Below are 16117 nucleotides of genomic sequence, written 5' to 3' on the forward strand. Positions count from 1 at the left end.
ATACAGTATAAAAAAACACAGTGTATTTTAAGTAGAGTCAGGTTGTCAAAATGTTCTGTCTATAGAATTTTTATGCTATCTTTTCTGGAAAAGAGAAATCACTAAGCAAAGTTCTGCCACTAGACAGCAAAAAACTCATAGAGGAATCAGTGTAGACTTTGCATCTTGCTGAGGAGAACAAAATATGGGAAAAACTACTGTTACAAACTGATGAGTATATGCAGTCAAATAGTGCTGTATTCGGAATGAAAACTGAATGGTTAACAGAATTAAAAATATTATAAAGGTATCAGTAAGTGTATGTTTTGAAGTTACAACTGGATTTTGCTGAAAGCTTAGAATAATATTTTAGCTGTTCATATTTTCTTCCTCCTTCTCCTGTCAGATGGAATATTTTCATTGTGATTTAGTACATATAGTTCCATTTTTTAAATTCTGGGTTTAGTTTTTAAAAAGTTCTAATACCTATTTTAAAACAATCCGGGTTAGAGACAATAGCTTTGCCAGCAGGCTACCCCAGATATGACAGGATATGATGCATTTCTGATTTTCTTTCTAATATGCTACTATTGCTTTTAATGACTTTTATTTTGCTGTTATTGATTCCTCATGTTCTGAGTTTGAGGAAATCAAAACCTTTAATCTTTGATTAATATCTTTGCTCTTGCTTACACTGTCCTGCAGAATACCTCTGGAAGCTTGTCTAAGTATGATTAAACTTTTGAGGCTGCACAGCTCATCAGCTAGGACATAGAAACCAAGGAAATAAGCAGTCAACACTCACTTTCAAGGAAGACTCCCTTTCTTGACCTCAATCACTTCTGTCTCCTACACACAGTCCATATATTTCTGTCCTCATCTAAGTGTAGGTATATTTATGAATTATGCAGTCTGAAGTCCATCATCTCAGATGACTCCAAGAGAGAGCAGGATGGTTTTCATAAACTATGGTGAATGCAGCTGTGTATGGAGTTTTCTTCTGGTGTGTCTGAATGAGTCATGACGGCAAACATCAAATGGTGGCTTGTGAGACTTCAGTTCAGTCTGAAGTGTTTAGAGAGTCTTTTGTGGATGGACATCTTCCCAAGTACAGTTCCTCTCCCTGCCACTTATCTCACTCCAGGATCTTCTCAGTTCTGACTCTATGTTTACCTCTCAGTTATAGCTCAAATTACATTATGTTCCTCACATAGCTCTGACAACTGCCAGGTCCACATACAGCTAATCCCTGAAGGCCTGCCTTTCATTCACCACATGCTGTTATCCTTCTGGCCCTGCAGCAGTTCTCTTACCTTTATTCCTCCCACACACATTGCCCCATAACTTTTTTAATTTCTGCCATGGCAAGTTCACTTAAATGGAAACTGATGGTCCTGAGCATCTCACTGTCCATCCATCCAGCAGTGTGTAAAAATGTGTGGGCGTGAATGAATCAAAGGTGCTCCAAGTTGTGAAAATTTAGTCAGCATAATGTGATAACCCAAATAGAACCCAAAAGATTGCATGTGCTTTAAGGTGTAACATTTCCTTCCGTACATGTATCGGTACAAATACATGCCACTCAATTACCCCATGTATTTGAACTAAATGCAGTGTGCAAATACTTCAGAATCCAGCTTTTTTAAGGGGAAGAAGTTGTAAAAATTTATGCTCAAGCTGCAAGAAAGTAATTTTTCCTAGAAACACACATCTCAGTACATGGATTGTGAAGCTAAGCAAAATTTATTTCAAGAAGCACACACATGTAGGTGTATATTAATATTTATCTAAAAACTAATTATATAAACTATAAGTGTATGTATATATAAAATTATAATCAACAGCTCGGCTTCGTTTCAGACAAGGAAAAAAGGTAGAAATGTACACTTAGTGAGTAGAATCCTTATTGATGATCTTTTTCTATCTTCTTGGGAACTGTGATAGCACTTGGGAGACCTGAACTCGTACCAACCTTGTGTCCTGTATCCCTTGAGATGATTAAGAAACATTTTATGGAAGTAATCAACTTGCCTCAGACATAAGAGTTTTCAACAGCTTATTATTTGTGCACCCCTTAAAACAGCCTTCAGTTTTGAATCTTAATTGCTAAAGCAGCATCAGGATGAATGGGTGACAGATTTTAATTTTATCTAGAATCTCTTGTGCTGTGGAACAGCTTCTGCTGTTTTACATCTCTGCCTCAGAGAAAACTCTCCTGAGGACAACCTATAAGTGTCTGTTTATTTTAGTATAAATGCTTTCAGTCTGACTTCAGTGGGAACTGTAAATATTGAAGTATGCTTAAAATGCTGTCCTAAGTAGAGCTGATCTTAACTATTTTTAAGTACTTTCCCAAATACTTGAGAAATTAGAATAGAAGTGCTGTATCTTGTCTCAGCCAGAGATTTTTCAGACAAATTCCTGATGCTATCTGCCTGGAGAACAACATAAATCCATGATACAAAGGGGCTTTGCTTGTGTGTAGATTACCTAATTTCTTCAGATCGCTCTCCACCTCTGTGAGCTTTTCTGTATATCTTCTGTGGGACGTTTCCAGGCCACCTGTCACATTGTCCATTTTTTCTACAACTGGGGGAAAGAAAGCAGTATGTTATGAAAAGAAGAAAAGTGAAATTATGAAAAAAGTCTATAGACAATAAAGTAAACCAAGAAAACACCACTACCATCAAACAAAAAAAGAAACCACCTTAAAATTGCCTTGCTTTCCACTACACTCTGCTGTTGCTCTGTGAAATGTTGGAAAGAATAGCTCCTATCTGCTGGTGGGATCCAGCATTCTTCCAGTTCATCAGTCAGCCAACAGTCCCAAAACATTTCTTCGCTCATAAGCAATCTCCCCCCTGAATGAGGAAATTCCTCTTTGTGGGTTTTCCTCATGAATCAAGTCCTTTTCTTTGAACAGTATTTCCATGCTCCAAGCACAGTGCTGTGTGGCAAAGTCAGAGTTACTGCTAAAGGATCAGATGCATGGGAGAAGACCTCCTTTTGTTTTGTTATGAGCCAATTCTCCTTTAAAATAACTTTTTTTTTTTTTCTTGTGCATTTTAATCATTAAAAATTGCCACCTGGATAGAAAACTTTGGCCGGAGATAGCAGTTTGAAGATGCAATTACTAAATGTTTTGGGGATCAACTTTTAAACATCTTGATAATGGTATGGATCACTCAAAACTGCCTTGAAACCATTCTGCCTCATTAATACTGAATGAATGGTCATTCAGCAAGTGAAGATTTATGGCTGACATGCTATTCATTTTGTAATGTCTGAGGCATTTTCTTGTCACTGAGACAGTCTGATTATTTGATGGAATTGATATGGAAATGGAAAAAGCAGAGCAACAAATAAAGAGCCTGGGGTGTCTTCCAGTGGCAAAAATGGGAAATGCTTGCAAGGTTAGAGGCAGCCTTCAGCTTCCACAGCAATCTTTGTCTAATAGGCTTTTGCATTCAAGCCACAACGAGGGGCAGAAATTTCTCCTAATCACAAGATTATTTAGTCCTCTTCCTATGCTGGGAGCAGAGTGGATCTGAACCTACCCTGGGTGAGGCAACAGAAGTTATTGTGCCAGCTCCCGCTTTCAAACAGAAGGAATAAGGTGCTTCCCATGTCTTGAGATAGTGAAGCCAATTCTGTAAACCTGTGTGGAGTAGTGGGTACTGCTAACCCATAATCTGCAGCTAGGAAATAGCATCGTAGAAGCTGTTGCTATGTAAAGATTTGGTTTTTTACTAGAAGTGGAAATTTAGGGGATCTTTTGTTGCTCATCAGCAACCACAGGAATTCAAGGCCTTTAAAGTATAGTCCACCAAGTACTCCTTCTTTATTGACTTTTGCCCTTGTTTTTCTGACTCTGGGTACAGCAGTTACACAGTAGGCTTTTAATTGCTTCCCCAAAACCACTAGGAGAAAAAGCAGACCAAGATTATCTCTGGTGCAACTGCACTCAGGTGAATGGAGTTACAATAGATAAAGTCTCAAGGTTTTCAGAGTGACCAGACATCCTTTGGTGAATTACCTACCTGCTCCTTTCTATACTGCTAACGAGCCAATAAAACAGAGACTCTACTGTGTGTGCAAAGACAGAGTCAGTGTGGATTTCTGTATTTGAGATAATGGCAGACTGCTTGCTAAACACGAGATCCAGGCTACAATAATGGCTTTGCTCTTTCGGGGGACCATTGCTCAATACCTTCTGCTATAGAAAGCATTTTTCCTCCAAATATTTTTCACTGGTACTTCTGCCCATTAAAGTTACTTGTCAAAATGCTGTACACCATTTTTCCTAAATGAAGCCAGAGTTGATTCTCTATTTGTTCTGCCCAACTGTCTTCCAGGCTGGAACCCAGACCAGCAAAAGTCCTTTGGTTACTTCTGATGCTCCACTGATGCATGTATACACCTAGGCATCACATGCAGTGAGCATGGGGAACATACTTGGCTTTTCCTTCTGGCTAGCTGTAGGCAGCTCCTTGTTCAGTCTATGGTGTTTTGCTTTGTTCATGGAGAGTCACTGTGAGGGACGTGGTTCACTCTGGGCACTCAGAGGAGACCCTGTGAAAGCATCTGGATTTAAAAAGCAGGCCTACTTCAAGTGTTTCTGCTAGACCTGTGCCATGACTAGCAATGTCACATTACCTATGGGTCTTGTTAATCCAGATTTAGTGTAATATTCACCTGTTTTCGCCACTTATGCAATACACTTGGCAAAAGAATATATATTATCAATAATGAAAGGAAAATGTAGTTTCTTCCTTTCGCTGTTCAAATAAATGCTAGTTTGTACTTCAGGTCTGAAGTTTGCAAAACTGAGATTTTATACTGTCCTATAACAACAAGAATGTTTTCATGGTTGAATGAAATCTAACACTGGAAGCTTGAGTTAAAATATTCCCCTGAAGACTCCAAAGCAAATGAAAATAATAGAAATCCTATCAATATGTAGTAGCCTGTACTGGCAGTCAGATGAGATTGGATGGAATTAAAGATACAACAGTGTATGTTATTTTCATGGCCAAAAGTAAAAAAAAAAGCACCCACCCCACACTAAAAAGACTGAAGCTGGTCTGTAGCTGTGGACATTCTTTGTGTGGAACATACCAAAAATTTGTTGAAATGGGACCTTATTCAGAAGCTTTACTGGTATTACTGACAATTGGCCATGATACGTGGGGAAGACTGTGGCTGGACTGTGACTGAAAGATCACTAATGAGCACTGTTAAAAGGTCCTTCAGTCACCAGTAGCTTGTTTCCTACAGAAAATAATAGCTTTTAATTCTAGTGTGTAACTGGATGCCAGACAGCAGCCCTAGATCGGGAGGGCTGACACAACACTTAGCTGGAAGATGCTGGCTTAGAGAGGCTGGAAAGAGAAGGCTGCTTTCAAATACACGAGGTATTGATTTTTGTCTATTTGACTCTAAACTGGTGATGACTTACCCAGATTAACTGATGTGAAGTGCAAAATTAACTATATCAGGCAAACCACTTCCTTTATTTTAATTCTGTTCCCCCTCAGAGGTCAAGTCAGTCCTGTCAAGTGAAGTGTAGAGGAGAGAGGCCAGAGCCAAGTTCAAACCACTCAGCTCCAGCAGCAGAAACAGTAGAGGTCTCTGCAAACGTGAACTGCAGGGTTAGCTCAAGGATGACCAGCGATGCAGGCTAAGATGTATTTTGTCATCCCATAGACAAACCAATGCATATATTTGCTTTATACACAGGCAGGACCTTAGCCTGCAGAGTCAAACAAATCATGAGCCTGGGGGACTTATCTCCTGCCCAAACTCCTTTCCCAAGCAAGTTGTATCTTATTTTCTCTCTTGCTACTGCCCTGCAAGTGCAAAGGATGAACTCTGGGGAGAATGATTAGAGCACTGTGGCCAAAGTAGGTTTTACTGCTCTTGCTGTCAAAATATGGATGGATGTCCTATTATTGGGAATGCGTTTACTTCCCTGGCAGTAGCTCCCCCCACCATATCTGGATGGAAACTTCAGTGATAGGGGAGCACGTGGAGCACTCTCAGGAGTGGAAGTCAACCTCTGGGGAGTGCCTCAGGCTTGAACAGCCAATTCCCATCTCCTCCAGAAAAAGGCAAGGGCAAAACAAGCATACCATCCATAACATCCCTTATGAAGGCCACTCTGCTGCACCCAACAGTCTGCGGCTCTCAAAAATGCGAAGTCTGTCTATGCCTTAAGCTTGGTTTTGGGTTAGCTTCACCTTAACTCTCCGATTGGTCAGATCTCTCTACATTGTCATCTCACTTTCTGACAAGGTCACTGTGGAAAATGTGGTAAAGACCCTCCAAAAGAAGCCAAAATTTCAAGTAGTTGCTGACCAGAACAGTGAGGACTGTTTGCATCTGAGCCACTATTTCAGAAGCCTGGACAAAATGTGCCATCTCACCAGGATGTGTCGGCCCTAGGTAATGTTAGGCAAACTCTGTCTGGGAGACAGATAAGAGAAGTAGATGAAAGTCATGGTGGGCATTAGTCAAGAAACTTAATACCAAGGACTGACCGGAGAACAAGAACTACCAGAAATTCAAACTGAGAGCATGCTAGCTTCCCTCAGTAGAGTGACTCATGGGAAGATCACCCACCTTCTATAGGCTAATCTGACGCTGGCTGCTGCCAGAGAAATTATAACTTTGTATTTTGCACTTAATTTAAGAAAGTATGTGTAAAAAATTGCAGATTGCTTTATTAATGTTTTTAACAATAATTTAATCTGTCTTCTCAAAACAAACTAATAGTAAACTCAGCTTGTTACTCCTTCATGACCTTGATGTTTAATTAATGTTTTGGTTTCAGGTTTCTCCATCCTACTATGTAATTTTTACCACCAGTTCAGAGGTTTGTTCTGTGTTGACTTTGCCTCCCATTGAGTTATTATTTGCCTGCCATATTTAATCCACTGATTAGTAGTTTTAACATTTTAAATCACAAAGGATATCTAAATACCATGTAGGAAATGAAAGTTTTAAAAGTAGTTTTGGGCTTTATAAACATAAGTGTGGGAGGCAAATTTAATGGAAACTTAGCTAAGAGACTGAAAGAATCCCTGATGCCAGCAGAATTCCTTCTTTCACTGTAATATTGCAATAAAAAAGACAAGCCAAACTCTGATGCAGAAAGGAGAGTTCAAGAGCTCTATAAAATTTTATTTTGAGTTTTGTTCTTCCTTTAAGGCCTAATTCCTTCCCAACAATCAAAAAATATTGCAATAATTCCTTTGAATATGTAATGTCATCTGGGCTTTTGTTTAACTTATGCTTTCCCTGTAAATTATTACTTAGGCATTGTGAAGATGAAGCTCTTAAACTGCAGGTACAAAGGGCAAAATTAATGCCTGACATGCGACCATTTGCTGCTTGGTGTTACAGAAGGGATACTGTGGACAAAACAGGACTTTTCTCCAGTGTATGCCTCTTTCCCTTGGCATTCAGGTGGAGCAGTTTACCAAGTCAGTGAGCAGTGGAACAGTGGTTACCAACATGTCTTAAGGTCTGTGAGCAAGATGTTGATTATCCTGCTTCCTATGATCTTTCCCCCAATTTTTTTTTTTTTTTGTTTTTTTTTTTTTTTTGTTTTTTTTTTGTGGGAGAGGAAATTATTTTGTCCTTGCCCTGGATAGATGTGGCTTGGTACTGCTATGAGAGAAAGACTAGTCCCCGGTCAGGCAACAATGACTACTCATTACAAGAAGGATATTTAGAAGTGAGTGCAGCAAAGAGCTTTCCCTCAAGAGCAAAGCCTAGGGAAAAAAATGGTGCTAGAGGCCCCCATGGAGAAAGAAGTTTGAAAACTGTGGATTAAAAAGAGGAAGAGAAACTGTCTCCCAAAGAGATCTTTTGGACAGTTTCCTTATTGCTATTGGTTCCTACACACACAAACAAACATTTGCCGAAGTAATATACAGAGCAATGGCCCCTCCAACTTGATATGCTGTTGCTGGTGCCAAGTGAGGTCTAAGTTTTCTGGTGAGCCCCAGAACTGACAGCCTTGTATAAAACTCTCATGAGGAAAATTCTGCTAAATCCCAGGCATTTAGTGGCTAGTTTATAGCCTGGAAGGATCCCATCCTCATCTGCTGTGAGCAGGTCTCCACAGATTTATATCTGCAAAAAGCCTAAGTTTGTCCTCCCCTAGTCCATATAACCAAATGATCTTATCTTTATAGATCAAGAACAAGTTTTTGAATCCTGGAATTTTTTTTTTTAGCTCAGAATCTGACTACCAGACCCAGTTACACATTCTTCAGAAGAATGTCTGACCAATTATGTATGTACTGCTTTTTTTGAATTTGCATTTAATTTGTGACACTCCGTCTGCTTTATCATGAAAAAGGAATAGCTACGTGTCTCTATCTGTCCTTCACACTCTCTCATCTTCCTGGCTAAATATTCCATCTAAACCAAGCAGTTTTAATTTTCTTCCTGCTCAAAACTGCACCAAATCCTCTTAAATAAGTATTTATCCCTTTCTATTTTTACAATTTCCTTTTCTTTTGCTGGCAAAGGACCAGAGGTGATGTCAGCTCTGCTATGAGCACAGCTGTTGGCGGCACAGGATGCACTGCATGCTAATCACATGAATATTTACCCAGCTTCTTGGAGGGGTTTTGAAGCTACTTTCAGAGCCATACTCAAAGCAGCTAGTTCAAAGCTAGATTGGTTTTCTCTGCAACATGTTGGGATGTCCTGTTATAAAACTCACAGTGTTGTTATTAGCTTTCTTTTTCTTATCAGAAACTCATGGATTATTTATTTAACTTATAGCTGTGACTGCACAACAAGCAGACATCTACATCAGAATACTCATAAGAATGCCTAAGTGGCTACAGTTAATTAGTGCTGAGGACATATGGGACTTTTAAGCTATGCTTTCCAATGTGCCCTACCAATGACTTGCACAAGTGAAATCTTCATTACTGGGTTGCCCAACTACCAGAATCTTAGAAATTACTGCCAAATGCATCTAAGCATCTTTGTTCATCAAAATAAATGTAGATAACTCAATACATTGGCACCTCCTGGTTCAATCTTTCTTCCAGATATTTCAAAGTAATATTGATCCTACACTCTGCTCCAGTGTTAAATATGATATTAGTACGACTATTCCTGACTCTTGCACCAAGAAGGACATTTATTCTGGACAGGTGTGATATGTGTAAAACAGCTGAGTTAAATCAAGGTATAGCACGTTACAGAGCTTTGAGTCTTCCAGTTAGTACTCCTTCGTGGTAGAAAAATGATCATTTTCTAACTTTTTTCTTTTCATTCAAATGTCTAATCTAGTTTCCAAACTTCATAATTGTTTGAAAGTGAAAACCTATGGTTGCAGTTTGTTGTTATGTGTGTACAAAAAGTCAACATTGCCAAGCTATTGATATTAAAGGTGAAATGTGATAAACTGCCTGTCTATCTAATATGTGGAAACGTGCTTGGATGCTTGGCTGAAAGTGAAATGTTGAGCTCAATGCATACATACCTTTGTATCCCAGAATGGCTACTGTGATTGTTAACAGGGCACATAAAATATATAATAAGATGATGGAAAACTTCAGTGCCCAGTTATTTTTACATTTGGTACATTGAGTCCCCTCCTGAATACCTGCAAAAGAAGATTTTAAGAATTTTAAAACGATGGCAAAGAACACATTGCTGGTTTTATCTCCACATTTCCTCTCCTCCATTTTCTAAAGAACAAATTATTTATGTAAGAAGATGATATACGGGTACCTATCTGCCTATTTTGCCAGGATAGCCTCCATGGTGGTTAAAGCATCAGCTTAGTGATACAATCACTTTAGGATTTTAGCACATGGAAGAGAATTAGGTTCTGCTTCACTGGAAAACCTGTGGCTTTCCTGAGAGACAGGACTATTTTCTGATTGTGCTAACAAGACTACGTTGAGCTTTGGAAGTCAAATGTTTATTAACACCTCCCTTGTCAGGCATCACAATGCAGCAGCTCTTTCTTAGTCTTCAGTCTCCCTACAGGTGCAATATGAGACAGTAAATGCTCCAGCAGAAGGAAAATACAGAAATAAAATAACAATGTGAAAATCTGATAGGAGTACAGGTCCTGCTTTGTAACCATTACCAAAAATGGTTACCATGTGAATACCTTCTTTCCATAATAAGAGAAACTTTTTTTCTTATTTTTGGTGGGTTTGGAGAATTCTATTTCCACAGAAAAGAAGGGGTGCTATACAGGTAAAGCTAGCGGTACATCTATACCAACAGAAAAATGCTGGTGAATTTCCTCTTGTGGGCAAGTTTAAGAAAAGGAGCCTCAAGCTTATGAGAGAAAACAGGCTTTCATCATTTTATACTTGAACTTTTTGCAGAATGATTTTATGTCTATTAGGGAAGCAATATTCCTCCTTTTTCTTCGTGCTCTTCAGGAACAGCTCAACAGTGTTGGAAGCATTGATTAAGTTACCAAGAAATTAATCAGAAACACAAACATGTAAAAACATGAAAACTGAACCACTGTGCTGGAATGAATGGGCAGGATTTATCCCTCCTTCCAATGTGCATTAAGGCCAGGGTTAATGTAGCTTTCTGTGTCTGTCATAAAATGCATTTCTTTGATATTTTACTCTATTTGTGTACTATTAGGGGAGTCCCACAGGAAAACTTTAAACTCTAATAAATTCTATGTACCAGATTACTTAACTAATCAAAACTTGCTCCATAGCTTTTTATGAGTAACTTATATTTCCCCTGAGGCCTAACCCACAGCTGATTTTACTTTTCCCAACTCATGACCTTCTGCAGAGTGTTTTTTTATTTTTAATTTTTAAGAGAAAAGCATGGGCCAATTCCCCTGGGTTCACAGAGGACAGGTGACTGACAAACCAAGGTACGTCAACTGTTTTTCTCTCTCAAAGAACAGCATTTTCCAGTGACTTCCTTGAGCCCAGGGTACTTGAAGGAGGGATTACCATATTGGAGCAACTCAGGAAGAGGATTTATACAAAGTTTATTTGACAAGGCATTTTCTTTAATTCCATCTGCACATCTACTAGCTGTGGCTAAGGCAGAAATGCATGTCTCACAGGTCAGCCCACTTTCCACATTATGTCATCTCATGTTTTTTCTATGCTTTTCAGCTGTGACATCACATTCTGTTGCCATGTGATGAAAGCAGTGTCATAGATTTGGGTTCCTTTGAGTTTAGGCATAAGATCAGTTCTTTTGTCAAGAACAGGAACATTAGGGGAAAATGTGAAAAAGACTTGTAAGCATTAATCCAAGAACAGAAACTCCAGAGGGGGAAAGGCTTCTCTCGTGCCTGTGTAGGTGGGAAGGAAGGGAGCTGGCACAGAGACAGGCAGTTGCATAGCTCATTTATTGGTGACTTGAGACTTGGATTTGGAAGGCAGATAACTCCTGCACCACAAAAGACAAGGAGAAGGGTTCATAATTCAAGATCCAAGTTTGCTTATGGATCCTGATGTGTGGGCTGTTTTCCTTTGTTTGGTTTACAGACTCAGTGAGTTTGCTAGTGGGGAAGCTTTGCTTGCTGAAAAAAAAAACCACAAACCCAAGCAAAAAAAACAGAAAGGGAAAGTGCAATTTTCTAAAGGTTTTCAGTAGGTATTCAGAGACTGAAATTTTTACACAGTGGGAACTTGTGGTGTCTGGGGCACCATTTTGCTGCTGTTAGCGGGTACTAATGGGCTCATTGAGCCCCTGTGCACTGAACGCAAGGTTCCTCCTCCAAAGGGCTTAAAATTCAGATTCCAATCCTGTAAGTCTTTGAACATCCCACATATCAAAAAACACCAGAAGCTTGGGTCAAAAAGCACATCACATTCACCTTCTAAATACACAGATAACAGGAAACTTGATCCTCCCCATTTTAATGTTAATGGAAGCAGGACCAGATCCATAACTGGGAAGACTTATAGTCTGCAGTGGTACAAAGCACAGAGAAAGGCGGAAATAAAAACAAAGCCTTTGACAGCAACTGCACATAGAGAAGTTTCACTTGATTACAGTCTCATATTAAGATTACTCCTTTTATGACATGACCTGCTTTCTGTCACCGTACTCCAGTTTCCTGTGAAGTGTAATGAGCTGAAACTTCCCTGATGTCACTGGATGCACTGCCGTTCAGCATCTAGTATCAGGTATGTTCCAGTGCTTCATAAGGATCTTGTTTCACTTGTCTCAGTCCTCTCTATCGCTGGTTCAATAAAACAGCACTTTGGCTTTTTGGAACTTTCACTTTCAGTGTATTTCAAACTGATGTTAGAACAGCACCCCAACAAAACCCAGACCTTCCCATCCTCTTAACAGTCCAGCACTGTTGGTATCAATAACATAAACACAGCGTACTAAAGCGATCATACAGGCTAGAGTGATTCCATTAACTCATCTGGGCTGGAAGTGTGTATTGCATTGCCTGCTGGCGCTTTCTGCCTGTCAGCTTAAAACTGTGTCTGACTGCCATCAGACCTCTGCTACCCTCATCTAACATGTCCCAGGTCCAGGGCTGGAGTAAAAAGCCATGGAGCTCTAACAGACTCTTTTGTTTTCCTTTGCCTAGAGATGGACACAGCAAAGTCTTTCAGAGCTATTAAATGTACTTTTTATTGCAAATACATAGCTCTTACCTCTGTTGCTACTAACAGCTGACTTTCTAGTTTACTAACCGTATGAAAATTACTGGAGATAGAGGTACCTTGAAGAAAAGATCTGGGAGACTCATTCTGATGTCTTTCTGTGCAGTTAAATAATCCAGGATATCAGCAAAGGTAAAAGTCAGGAATGTAACCCTCTCTGTATAGGTATGAATTACAGTGTAATCAGGGCTCCACAACATCTCCAAGCACAGAGCCTGGCTTCAACTTGCCCTATTGCTCTTCCTCACTGTCCTGTTTAAGGGCCAAGCCCAAATAAGATTGTTCTGATACAGGAGACACATTTAGTCTGCACTGTGAGGACACTTACTTTTATTGAAAAGACCGGATAGTCAAAACATTAAGCAACAACAGATGGGAGATGATTTAAAATGCTCATTCTGATTACACAAAACCCAGCAGGTTGACATAAAATCATACAGGTTTATCACAAAAGATGAGAGTCAAGGCTTGAGTGAGCCCATGCTTGGGCTTTAATTTGATAAAACATCCTCAATTTTACCCACTCAACTGCTTGCTTTCATGGCTTACTTAAAATGCAATGTTCTTCCAGGAGATGTGTAACCTCTCATCTAGAAAGCTGTAGAGTATATGTACAAGGAAAGACCCTACACACCCATTCCACCAATAGAACATATGTAAAACCTGCGAAAGGGGGTTCTCGGCTGAAGTCAGCTCTTCTCCGTTTGTTATTGCTGCTCCTAGTGCAACACACTCCTCTCTGTGTACACGTGTTTTCAATGTTGGTCTGCTCCCAGACATTTGTCACTAACTTCCAAGCCCAGGGAGCCAGGGTCACTTCCGCATGATGTGCATTTCTCACTGCTGATTTGATCAACGTTTAATAAATATCAGATGGGACACAATGTGCCTTGTTTCGCTGGACACATGCTTTTTTCCATTCCTTTCCCTGACTTATTTTAATAAGAGCTCTGGTTTTTCTATCTCACTGTTGGGAAGACATCTGGCCAAACAGAAAGCGACCTAGTACAAAGAGATCCTGCTGTCTCACATGCTTTGGGGACCCCCTTCTCTGCAAACCAAGATGGTCACAAAAAAATATGCAAGTGAGACATCCCCCTGTTACCAGGCTTTGTAGTATTTGTTTTTATAGCGTTGCATTCCAGTGACTAAAGACTTTGTTCTCATGCAGGGGGTATACATCTGCAGATTCCTTTTGGGCTCCAGATAAGCAGAGGTTTTGCTGGGGGGAGGAGCTGGGGTTTTTGGTTGTTGTTTTTTTTTGTTGTTGTTGTTATTATTGTGTGTTTTTTAATGGGAGACTAAATATCTTTGCTCTTTGATATGGAGTAACCACCTTACAAAATGCCTGACTCCTCAACTATATTACACTTCAAGAGCATGTATTTGAACACTCAAATATGATATGTACACATATGTTTTTTTCTGAATAATTATTTTAAAAGTATTTGCCTCTGTGTCCTTTTCTTGGCTCTTGCTGTGGGATCTCAGGAGGCCTCAAAATATTTCTGCTAGCAGATCAGTTTTGACAAAGATGCAAGGTTCTCTTTATAACCTGGACAAAAAATGTACTGATAAGATGATTGAAGAAATGTGCAGGAAACGAAAATACATACATTAGTTAAGAGGGGTTTTCCTCAGTGTGGTTCACTGAAAAGAGATAACATACCTTGAATTTCATAAGGAAGATTTCAAGCCTAGCTTGCAGCCTTCAAATGATAAATTTCTCATAGCTAATGTTTTCAAAACTGATGAACAGTAGACCTAATATTTATATTTAAAGGGGCCTAGGCAAACTATGTCCATCTAGTTCCAAACCGTGGCCACGGGCAGGTGTCCTTGCCTATGGCAGGGGGGCTGGAACCAAATGATCTTTAAGGTCCCTTCCAATCCAAACCATTCTATGATTCTGTGATTCAACATGTAGGTAGGAATCGAATACTGAGAGGTACTTAATTATGCAGAATTACAACAAACTCCCACTGAGTGCCTATCTACTAGCAAAAGTAGATGATCCCATGAGGAATCCATATCTAGTTTTAAATAACTAAATGCCTTGAAAATCCTGGCTGTAAGTGCTTAAATTCTGGCACCCAAGTATAAAATGGTAGTTTTTTACTAATATGCATGACTAGCCATTGGGAAAGTAAGTCTGTCTCTTAGGACAGAGGGGATTTTAAAATTCACCATATAAGTGTGTATATATATATACATACACACACACACATATTTATGTTCAAATATATAGAAAAGTATGCGTGTATATGTTTTTTACAGAGAAGCTTTTGTATTGACACAAAAGCAGCATATTACATTAGCACACTCAAATCAAAAGCAGACAAATCTTTGCCAACAATAAATTTTGTATATCTTTGAGATTACTGAATTCATCCAGCTACAAAATTCAGTGGGATTTTTGTCTTCTCTTCTGTGTGGTGTTACAGGTTATTAACCTACCCTTCATGAAAACAATTCCTGTGATCCTCCATGAATGGTTTCATTGCAGTCAGCAAAACTGATGATTTGATGGCTCCATATGACTAACCTACCTCAGAAGGCAATCATTCTTTATAATGGTTATAAATGGCAAAACCTGAGACTGGTTCATGCTTTTTTAAATTGTTATTTTTAAATAAAACTCCTCCCTTCAGTTTAGAGTATATTCTTCTACTATAAATAAAGGCTATAACTTGAGCTAACTGTAAATAGACACCCTACATTTTTCCTAGCTAATGCATAAAGGTTCATGCCCATCCCCAAGTTATTGGATGGGCATTTAGCATGAGGCTGCAGCCGTGGGAAGCACAGCATGTACCAGGCCTTCTCTGAGCAGCTGCCCCTCTCGCCCCAGCCCCTCTCTGGCTCTGCCACCCAAATTCTGCTGGACAACCATTCCTGGGGGTGAGTGCAGCTAAAAAAGCAAACGTCACAGTTATTGCATGACAACTCTGCAGGAGAGCACTGAGCTCTTAGGTTGCAGTTGGGAAGCTCCGGGTTTGGTAGAGCCATGCTGCTGCCTTAATTCAGAGCCGTTCCTCATGCCACCGCTCCCTCACGTGTGCACACCCATCCCCAGGGCTCTGTGGCGAAGAGCTCTTGACCAGGCAAACCAAGGCCCTTTATAGTACATTCTAAAACAGGGGTGATACTACCAAACTGTGTCCACTGACACCCCCTCCTTCACTCCTCACTCAGTCTCTTGCCATGATTTCCTTTCCACTTGGCGCTAGGGGAACGTGAGTTCCAGCCTTCGTCCCGCAGCCACAGTCTTTGCAAGCCCTGTTTCCACAATGGCAACAGTCCTGCTCACCCAGGTGGTGCAGTGCTGGCTTGTGGGCAGGTGGATTGCAACTGCCTGCTTAACTTAATTCTTCTTCACATTTTTACAATGCCATCGGAAAAAATATTTAGCACAAAACCACTGTCATTTGTTCCACAATTTACTAGTTTTGCTTCTGGTTTTGCAATCAAATAGGGAC

At 39.8% G+C, this 16117-nt stretch overlaps 1 protein-coding gene across 1 annotated transcript in view; it reads right to left on the minus strand.

The window, feature by feature from the left end:
- COLEC12 (collectin subfamily member 12) overlaps positions 1 to 16117 on the minus strand; it is a 98374-nt gene that overhangs the window by 8745 nt on the left and 73512 nt on the right. The window contains exons 3-4 of the mRNA XM_042798126.1: positions 9491 to 9613; positions 2470 to 2568 (exon numbers count right to left, since the gene is read on the minus strand). Of these exons, the coding sequence (XP_042654060.1) occupies positions 2470 to 2568; positions 9491 to 9613 (222 nt within the window). The remainder of the gene's footprint in view (positions 1 to 2469; positions 2569 to 9490; positions 9614 to 16117) is intronic.

The sequence above is a fragment of the Tyto alba genome, unplaced genomic scaffold (assembly GCF_018691265.1).
Source record: "Tyto alba isolate M040663 unplaced genomic scaffold, T.alba_DEE_v4.0 Super-Scaffold_27, whole genome shotgun sequence".
NCBI lineage: Eukaryota > Metazoa > Chordata > Aves > Strigiformes > Tytonidae > Tyto > Tyto alba.